At 42.3% G+C, this 10,930-nt stretch overlaps 1 protein-coding gene across 1 annotated transcript in view; it reads right to left on the bottom strand.

Annotated features, from left to right (window-relative positions):
• Nucleotides 1–6,722: 6,722 nt before the first annotated feature.
• The window catches only part of LOC101857503, a gene marked incomplete in the record, with an annotated part of 23,424 nt that continues 19,216 nt past the window's right edge, over nt 6,723–10,930 (bottom strand). Inside the window, 1 exon segment of the mRNA XM_013085656.2 lies at nt 6,723–7,095. Coding sequence (XP_012941110.1) covers nt 6,908–7,095 — 188 coding nt within the window.

Raw genomic sequence — 10,930 nt, 5'->3', positions numbered from 1 at the left:
TCTCTCTCTCTCTCTCTCTCTCTCTCTCTTTCTGTTTCTCTCTCTATCTAGCTCTTTCTTTTGTGGGTTGTTGGCGGGTGCTCTGATTAGGTGCGCTCCTTCTTTCCTATCCTGGCCCCGCGGAAAATTAAATTTTTGAAATAGAAAAATTGCAAAAAATTGCATAGTAAACTGCCTAAAAATTGCAAAAAATTTTGCATTCTTTCCATCCCAGGCGCATTAATAGGGGCTTAACATTTTTAGTTTAAAAAACATGACTATTTGAGTACCGGTAGCATAAAAAGAGCACAGCCTTATTTTTAAAAATCATGACCCACAATACAAATTCATCAAATGTTATAAACAACATTTACTAGTAACAGCACACGAGTACGTAAACAATAAAGTTATCGACCAAATAGAATATGATAACGCGTGACACAAAATAACGGAACCCTCGGTTTTCGTAATAACTTTTAAATGAAGGCATACAATTAGACCAAATGTAGTACATACCAGGTACTTGGTTTATGCAAAGATCTAAAAGCGTATGAAGTTTCATGAGGTTTTAGTCTATTAAAAAAATATATTAAAAAATTGACGAGAGATTTTCGAAACTACCTCTAAATACAAAATAAGCTTATGCTCCAATCAAATCAGATCCTGTTTTATTTTTCTCTTGAAACCTTCAATACACCAGTAATCTGTATTTAGATCTATTTCAGATATTTTCTGTTTTAAAACCGTATGGTATTGTTTTAACACTAGGTCAAATTGTAAAATACAGCATTTTTTTCCATTTATAGACAATAGTAATGCATGTAATAATCTAGATGTAGATCATTTCTATAGCACCCACTCCCGTGTGAACACAGCTTATTAAGGCGTTTTACATAACGGGTGTCTACGTACACTGTAACCGGGCACCTAGCCTCAGTGTCTACGTACACTGTAACCGGGCACCTAGCCTCAGTGTCTACGTACACTGTAACCGGGCACCTAGCCTCAGTGTCTACGTACCCGCCAGTCTCAGTGTCTTGTACACGGTAACCGGGCAGTTCAGAATTTCAAGTTCAGTTTATATCATCTGGTGTTGCCTTCAACTCCAGCCCTCCCCCGACTGTACCTTTAAAAAATAAATAAATAATTCCCCCATTCCGGAGCCCTATACTTCGCAGCGCACTGACTTTGAATGAACTTTGGTGACCCCAACCGGTACTCACAATGTGATGCGAAAGCACAGGTTCACTGACCGGTAATGATGGCGAGCCCGACAAGACGCGTGTACATGTATGACTTTCTTCTATTTTTTTTTTCAACAAGTGACAGCACAGAACAAATATTGGTTTATTTTCATTCCAGTTACCGTGTACGTAGATACTGAGACTAGGTGCCCGGTTACGTGTATATAGCCACATGCGTCATGTACAAACAATATTCACGCGCGCGCGCGCGCACACACACTCACGTACACCTCACACACGCATACACCTACTTTCTTATCACACGCGCACTCTTACACACAGATCTCGGCTTAGCCTACGTCTCAGTTTGTGCTGTACATGATGCATTCCGGCCTGAATTTCCGGTTATAGCTTTTAGAGTTCGCTCAGTAGGCCTGAGGTGGGCCGATACCATGATTTACTTACGCCTATCGGCTCTGTACTCACACCATTTCGTATTAATAATTCTGCTAAAATTAAAAGAGTTGATGTATTTTTCTCTAAAATTGCAAAAAATTGCGGGTTTATTGCGGAACTCGACGAAAAACGCGGCCGCAAGACCGCGATTTCTTGTAAGAGTTTTACGGCACTTGCAACACAATAAGGTCATATAAGTGCCGAAGATTAGAGGTGTTACAAGAATGTAACATAATTAAAAAGAAGGAGGGCAGAGAGGGACGATAGATTTTTTTTTTATAGGAAAGAAGGAGCAATTTTCCTGGAGGACCAGCCTATCAAACGTCTATCATCCATATCTCTCCTCTTTCTTTTTTTGTGTTTGAATATATGCATATTCAATATACTCGAGATGAGACACACACACACACACGCGCGCGCGCACACACATACACACACAGAGGCAGACAGAGAGAAAGAGAGAGAGAGAGAGAGAGAGAGAGAGAGAGAGAGAGTGAAAGAGAGAGAGTGAAAGAGAGAGAAAGAGAGAGAGAAAGAGAGAGAGAGAAATAGAGAGATGAGTTGGAAAAAGGGGGGGGGGAGTGACGGGGAAATGGAGAGAATTTAGTACCCATCCACTCCCTCTTTTCTTTCTCTCCTTCACTAAAGCGCTTCCTGTCTAGCTCACTAACGCCATGAGTGCTCCATTGGTGTGATATGAATTTCGACGATACTGCATTGGGGCTGCTTGGAGGACAAGCTGTTTAGTTCTTGTTATGAGGCAAGTTCATCTCTCTTCAGACTTCGTTATTAATAGTTTTTCTCAGCAGCAACTCGCGTCACCTAGCCCAGGAACGGAACCACACACACACACACACACACACACACACACACACACACACACACACACACACACACACACACACACACACGCACACATATATATATATATATATATATATATATTCACCTGGAGCAGATGCTGGCATTGGTGTATTGGTTTCTGTAAAGGGGTCGCTGATTGGGTACCCAAAACGAAGCAGTGTATCTGATAGGTGACATTCCATGACCATGGCAGAGAATGATCTACGAGTACAACACGTATTTACAATGCCCACCCCCCCTCCCACCCCCCCCCTCCCACCCCACCCCGCCGACCGATCGTCAGTGGCTTAGATAAGATTTGTTTAGGTTCATTCTTGTTGGAAAACTGCGCTAGGAATCAACGCTCGGGTCATCTGACAGGGCAAACTGTTACGTTGGACTCGAGTCCCTCGCATGTTTGTCTGATAAAGACAAGGTAAAGTGACCCCCATTTATATCCGTCAAATGTTATAACAGGATTCCGACCATGGCAGGAGATCCATAAATCCGACCTTTTATAATCTATCATAAAGTTATTTATAGCTAGCATTCGGACAGACATGTTCGGCTATAACAGTGGTCCAATCATTGACAAAATCCCAACTAAAACAAGTCGACAAGACGTCAGGTAAAAGCAAAGGCAGCAAGGCAACAGATAACATTTACTGTGAAGTGGACTTACATGACCTACGGTAGGCTAAGTTGATTGTGACACAATTCATGATGTGTCATATCGTGTGCGTGTACTGTGTAGGCCTATGTGTGTGTGGGGGGGGGGAGGGGGGGAGGGGAAAGCTGGGCTCACATTAGTGTTTATGAACATTCAGTCAGTGACTTCGCATGGCCAAAGTCTGGTACCACGTCGTCATCCTATCCCCTGATGCGGTGGGGAGACTTGTTTTAAGGGGGGGGGGGGTTAAATGAAGAGTAGGCTCCGAACGTTAGATCTACCGTAGATCTATGTCATGTGCATCCCAAATCATGTTTACCCAATCTCTATGAAACTGAAGCTAGCCAAAAGGAAAAAAAAAGGTGTGTGTGTGTGGGGGGGGGGGGGGGGGGAGACGGGGGATATCACTCGTAAAGAAAAGGGATACACTTGATAAATAGGTAGCGGGTAATCTTCTTTAAAAAAAAAAAGAAGAAAAATGATCCCATTCGTTAATCATTAGTTACAGGGTTCGAAAACCTCATTCCCGTTGGTAACAGGATTCTGTCATAACAGTGATATCACATCAATCCCGGCGATCCTGTTTTTGCCGAGGCCTGTGGTTTGCTGACATGAGTAAGAAATAATCCGTTGAACCTCTTTTCACTGGGAGTCTGCTTTCGGTAGATTCACTGTAAAGGAATTCATAAGTTTACAACGCTACAGTTAATCTTACATTTGTGCTAATTTCTGTCGTTCCTTTTTAATTCTATTATATTTCATATTATTTATGAACTAAAATAACAATGACTAATGTAATACTGTGGCCTCGCCAGGACAATAATTTTCAACTTTACGGTAGCAAGTATATAAGTTAGCAAAACGTTCATAACAGTGTCCCTTTCATTGTTAGCTTGTAAGATAAGGTAAGCTATATTATATTGACCAAACATTTGACGAAACGTGAAGTGTGCCCTCACGAGATCTGTGACACAGAATACTCTTACTGGCAACATCATCTCTAAACATCACATCACCCCTCTCTCTCTCTCTCTGTCTCTCTCTGTCTCTCTCTGTCTCTCTCTGTCTCTGTCTGTCTCTGTCTGTCTGTCTGTCTGTCTGTCTGTCTGTCTGTCTCTCTCTCTCTCTCTCTCTCTCTCTCTCTCTCTCTCTCTCTCTCTCTCTTATACGTTTTCGTTTTCTCACTTTTTTTTTATCCCATACCCCCTAACAAAAAACAAACAATCAATATTTGTGGTGTAGCGATCAGGCGCTTCACTGTCCCACTCGGGAGACTTGAGTTCGGTTCCTGGGCATTGAGACTTTCTTTTGAGTAGCTGAGTTTTTCTGCTGGGATGTGGTATCCATCTTAGTCTGGGTTAGCTCTGACAGTGACAGTCAGGGTCGAAAGCCAGCTTCCTAAATGATCTAAATTGTGTCAATAGACGTGTAAAAACACCTGCATTACCACCCCCAACAAAAAACGACCAACAAACAAACAAACAAACAAACAAACAACAAAACTCCACCACACGCACATCAAGGAACATGCACGGGCCAACCAGGGGGAAAAACAAACAAACTGAAATGTATACTAAATTGAACACAACTTCTTGGACGGTACTGAATGAACAGACAAAAAAGACAAGACTGCACTAAAATAAAGATCAGTGAGAAACACGATAAAGTTTCGCCAAACACAATAGCAAACTTGGTGGTTCCGTTGGTGAAAACAGTCCAACAGGCTTTTTGTAATCGAAATAAAATAGTAGCGATGATCATAAAAAAACTGCTGAAGATTCCATACCTCGCGGCAATCTCTGACTGAATAATGACGTAATGGTCATTATATTATTTTTAGTACCAGGGATTCATTTTGTTCAAAACAAACTAAGATTTACAAAATGGGGCGTCATGTTTCTTGCTTCATAACTAAACTGTCAGAAACACATCACTCGAGATAGTTTTACGGTTTGGAAGAGGAGAAGCTTGCGGTTACAATTATACTAAACAAGTTAGGGTCACGCGGAGACACGTTGTTGTCGTCACCGTCCAATGATGGGCTCTTTTGGGGCTCATTGGATGAAAAAAATGTGTCCTACTTTGAGGAAGGTACCCTGAAGGAAATGACCCCAAAACGATTTTTTAAAAATATTTCCCAATGGAGGTCAGGGGGTATCGGTTCCTAACATATTCAGGTACCCGAAAATGTAAAAAGTTGAAGATCGATATTTTGAACCAAACATCGTATTTTGAAGACCCGAGCCTTCCCAACGGCAACAGAGGATGAAAAGTCAAGTAAAAGTAAGTAAGTTAACAGGTATTTAAACCAGGTGGTTTGCGCGTACACTATGCTAATTTTGGAGGTGCTGAATACGAATATGGCATTAGATTTTTCATCCAAACTGAAAATTAGAATTTCTATTTTTAGCTCTGACTGGGCTTATAGCTGATGTGTCACTACACGGCCCAACAGAAATGTTGCAAGCCCAGCTGACCCATCTTTGGTCGGAAGGAGTCGTGTCGTTTTGGTGGACACATCCAAACTGTTTGCTCAGACCCAACAGTTGCTCTATTTCAACTACCTATTATTTCCCAAGAGACAGACGACTTTTAGTCGGTCGTTTTCAGGTTTGGTGAACGTACGGCTGAGAGCGCTGGATGCGGTAAATTTCTTCTGGGGCCTACATTTTGGCAGCGCCTGTTGTTTGCAGGGATCTTTGACCCCCCCCCCCCCCACACACACACACAACCCCATCCCTTACGCCCGTATTTCCTTTTTTAGCGGGTGGTTGGAGGGCGCCCTGGTTGAGAAATATGAAGGTCTGGTATCAGTTATGGTAATAAGAATCGATTAGAAATAGACCTACCCCCAAAATAAAATACAATGTAACCAGGTTTGTGCCCAGGAGCTGCTCGCTGTTGCAATATAAGAAGCTAATAATATTATTTGGGGATCTTGTCCATGCCCCCTTTGTAAGCGGGTGGTTGTTGGGTGACTTGGTGGGTTCTATCTCTTTTCTTTCTCTCGGTTGTTTCTGTCAGTCTTTCTTGCTTTTTTCTCGGAAATAAATAAGGCAATTATTGTTTTGCTACAGAAATTCTATGTTGTTATTATCTTCTTGGGATTTTGTGGAAAATGTCAGCGCTTAGTTTCTTCTTGAAAAATACTGTAAAGCATATTGGGGGAAAAAGGGGAGAAGGAGGGGGAAAAGGAGGGGGGGGGACTCTGTAGACACTAGTCTGTGCTGATGTATTGCTTTTCCTAACCATTAAAAAATAAAAACAAAGCATCTTTTCATTTAACATATCAAAGGAAAGTTAAAGATCTCATTCATAGCCGTGTACCCTTGAAGATCTACTAAGACCATGAGTTCAGAACCCAAATATCCTGTCTGTTCTATCAAAATCGTTTGATTATTCGGAGTCGTTATTAAGATATTTAAAGAACTGCATTCGAAAAAGCTAGACATGTTGTGGAACTCAAAATTTTATCGTCACATTCCTCAAAACTAGATACTGAGCAGATAGAACCTTGTGATTCTGGGATAGCGAGATGTCAAAGACGAGGGAACCGGAAAAAAGTAGGTCAAAGGGTAAACAAAGAACTCTGAACAAAGCACGGGTGTCTGACTCAGGATTTCTTCGTCAAGAAAAACAACACAGACATAGGAATCAGATCTAAGCCGAGGTCTTGTTCGTTGTTTTTAAAAAATGTGATCAGATATCAAATAGGTAAATGGCGGCTGTGATGGGTAGACTGTGGCGCCACCAGGCCTCATGTGTAGCTTTGGCGTCACCAGATCTCGGTGGAATTGACCCTCGTGATGTCAGAGCTGACCCACGAGGAGACAATAGCCACAGGCTGGAACGTTCGGGGAGGAGAGTGCAAGGTGTGTTTGCGTTGCGGTTTTGTCTCAGGGGACTTGCCACTGCCAGTGTTCTCCTTGCGGGGGGTCCTGGGCCGGGCTCGTCTGTGAAAACCTGGGGACAACAGGACACGCTCAGGCGGGGGCGCCGGACAGGTAGGCGGTAGCGCAACAGCAAAAGTAACAGCAGCAACAGCAGCAACAGCAGCAACAGCAGCAACAGCAGCAACAGCAGCAAGAGTCACAATACCAGCAGCAACAGCAGCAACAGTCACAATACCAGCAGCAACAGCAGCAACAGTCACAATACCAGCAGCAACAGAAGATGCGACGACGAATACAGGTGTAGAAGACCAAGAACAAAAGCAAGGTTGGCGGCGTCGGTGGCCTAGTGTTTAGGCTCTCGGACTCGCAAACGTAAGGTCGTGGGTTCGGATGCCGCCACGTTAAGGAGCCGACGTTGTGTCCTTGTGAAAGTCACTTTACAGGAATTGTCCTCACTTCACCCCGGTGGAAATTGGTACCCTGCAACTGAAAGCTAAAGATCTTTGACAGTTTGTTAGAGTGAGCGTGTACAATCTGCAGCTTGCACTGTATGCTTCCCGGGAAGTTGGGAATATTTCTGAGTGTTCCAGGGTCTATGTATGTATAGTATAAGGTTTTACGGCGCTCGCAACTGCTAAGGTCAAATGAGCGCGCGAAACACAAGTTGTTCACCTCTGCGAAAGTTCACTTCACGACTGGTTAACTAATTTACTTTAAAATGCTAAAAAGTTAAAATATTCAAATTCAGTGTAAATACATTTGTGATCTAAAACAACTTTTAAGTAACGATAAAAATTTTAAATAATATAAAATTCACTCTACAACTCGCCATAGAGGCCAATGGCCTTTATAAAATTTAAAATTCTGCTGGGAACAACGACGGAAAAAATATCCTGCAATTTCTTGCATTTATAATATTTCCTTCGGATCTCTCCAAAGTCTAGACATTCTGTTAAAATGTGTCTAATGGTAAAATCTGTCTCGCATCCGACACAGAACGGCTTCTCATCTCCCTGTAGGAGGTATTTGTGGGTCAGGGCCGTGTGTCCGATGCGCAATCGAGTAAAAATGACTTCGTCTCTTCTGGAGAGATCCGAAGGATTTCGCTGTTCTAGTTTGGTTTTAATTTCATATAATTTATTATTTTTCTGGTTTTCCCAGTGGCTCTCTTCCAGGGTCTGCTGGGGAAATAGTTGTTATTGTAAAGCGCATTGACCAGGCTGTAGCGCGTGGACCTGCACCATAATAATGAATATGTAAATGTTATTATGTTCCTCTGAATGTATCAGGAACAATAGTGACAATATCAGAAACAATAAATAGTTATAACCACTACAGCAACCACGGCAGCAGCAACAGCAGCAGCAGCAATACCCACGACCTGGGTTGGAAATACACATCGTACAAGTCGTCTTCTGAAGGCATGTCATGGGTGTCTCAATCTTTTCCTCTGTCACTCTGTCTCTCTTACCCCGCCCTCTCCTCCTCCTCCTTATCTCCCTCAATCTCTCTCTCTCTCTCTCTTACACACACACACACACACACACACACACACACACACACACACACACACACACACATACAAACACATTCTCTGTTTCTCACAATATTTCACTCACCCCCTTTGCTCCTCTTTTCTCTCAATCGCTTTCTCTCACACACTCTCTCTCACCCTACTCTTTCACACTTCAGTTCTCTTTTCCCCCCTCTCATACCTCCCTTCTCTCTATCCCCCCCCCTCCCCACTTTCTCTAATTGTCTGCTACCGAGTGTCAAAAAAGGAGGACCACTTTTACAATAACGCAGTCATCTTTGTACCAATTCTAATAAAATTTCGCAGAAATAAAGTTCAACCATGGGGGACTTAGTGTTTTATCTATATGAGAGAAATCAATTCGTTTGTTCGAAAAAATATCAAATTTAAAAAAATGTCAGCCAAAATTGACTCAGACGGCAAACTTTGCAGCTTCTTAGAGAAAATAAGTATATTGCTCTATTTCAAATAGTCACTACATGTATTAAATTTGTACGTTGAAGAACAAATGGGGGCTCTCGTGGCCTAGAGATTAAGGTGATCGCCTCTAATTCAAAGGTTCTGGATTCGTATCCGGGTAGCACCGAAACATTTTCTTCTCTTGTCTCCTTTCACCTCCTTTCCTGCTCTTTGGCAATGTTCTGCCGTCTGCTTTCGTCTCCACTTTCTGCCCCGACCCCCTCACCTCCTTTGCCCCCTCCATTGGGCTCCTGACTCTTTCTGTAGCCTGTCTACTGCTACTCCTTGGCTCCTTCTTACTGCTGTTTTTCAGCCACACCCCTGATCTTCTGGTAGGAAAGATTTACACCTAGCATTCTCGGACAAGGGCGAAAAATAATTGCTAAATAAATTCAAAGATAATTAACGCATCAAAACAGAAGTTGTGAAAGTGAGCCGAAACCATAGTCCCCAGAACATAGTAAAATAGAATGATAGTAAAATATCGAAACTGGTGAAGTAGTTTAAATATTTTGGCACCACTTTTTCTGAAAACGGCTTCATAGACAGAGAATTAGAAATGTAAACTAAAAAAGCAAACGCTGTCGCCTACCAGCTCACACCCCTCCTATCTCATCAAAATATCTCCATGGACACAAAGAGACAGTTTACCACTTCAATATCCATACCAACATTGTGCTACCATGAGTGCCAGATCTAGACATTAAATAAAACCCATGAAAGCAAAATCATTGCATGCGAAATGAGATGTCTCCGCAAAAGCCTTAACAAAAACACCACAAGATGGGACAGACAGAGACATGAAGAGATAAGAGCAGCTTTCAGCATTGGGTCCTGCCTGCATTACATAGAAAGACAGAATGAAACGGTTTGGCCAGCTGCTACGTATGTCACCAGCCAGCCTCGAGAGCCTACAACACCAAGCACCCAGGTTATAAAGGAAGAGGAAGGCCACGCTAAAGGTGGATTGAGGATATCAAGGAAACCCTGAGAAAACACAATAATATCACAAATGAAAGGCCAGCCGTAGAAAACTGCATCTCCCCTCGACGCTTAACGGCAACAGAGGATGAAAAAGTAAAAGTAAGTAACTAACAGAAGGAGTTCGCTATTTAAATCTCACGGTGCTGACCATTTCTTGCTCCAGCAGTACGCCATTGGAAATTTGAAATAGCCCTGTGGTATGTTTCTGGGACGATTCTTTGGAAGTCTTGTTCATCATAGAGTTCCAACTGTTGGGTTGTTTGGGGATTGTTTCCCTACACTATGTCCATCAAAATTTTTTTAAAGCCCAAAAGGTAATAACTGATGAACAGGTTTAAGTTAGAAGACATATAGTAACCATTCATTCGTAACTTTTCGGCTGTAATGTGTTCTCCAAACCTTTCTTGCAACCATATCATGGCCACTCTTGCTGTTTGGTTTGTGGCCCAACCCCACTGAAATCAGAACTGTACAGCACAACACATTCTTCCCAAACTTCTACAAAACTTTCTAGACACGTTTAGATGTCTATCTGAGGTGACAATTGTGCTTTTTACTGTCCTTGTCCTGAAATCACAATGGGCCAATCAAGCCCATACAGCTGAACGCGTATACAAAATTTTGAAAATTGTCTTGTACTCAGTTTTGTAAAAAAAAAATTAAAACTTGATTTTTCTCAAAAATGTTCCCTGGTAGTTGTTTTTTTTTAAATATTTACCAACTTGACGTCCTATTGGTTGAATTTTATTTGTTCGGATTTTGGTTGAAATTAGGGCAGAGATGACCGAGTTATTACAATTTAAGTGGGTCCGCTTTTCGTTTTTTTAGACACCCCTGTATCTTTAGTTTCCTGGCTCTCTCATTCTCCCCCCTCTTTCTCCCTCACGTTACCCCTCTCTCTCTCTCTCTCTCTGTCTCTCTCTCTGTC

This window comes from Aplysia californica, unplaced genomic scaffold, assembly GCF_000002075.1.
Source record: "Aplysia californica isolate F4 #8 unplaced genomic scaffold, AplCal3.0 scaffold00394, whole genome shotgun sequence".
NCBI lineage: Eukaryota > Metazoa > Mollusca > Gastropoda > Aplysiida > Aplysiidae > Aplysia > Aplysia californica.
The sequence above is the reverse complement of the archived record's forward strand: the minus strand, read 5'-3'. Positions and strand labels throughout refer to the sequence as shown.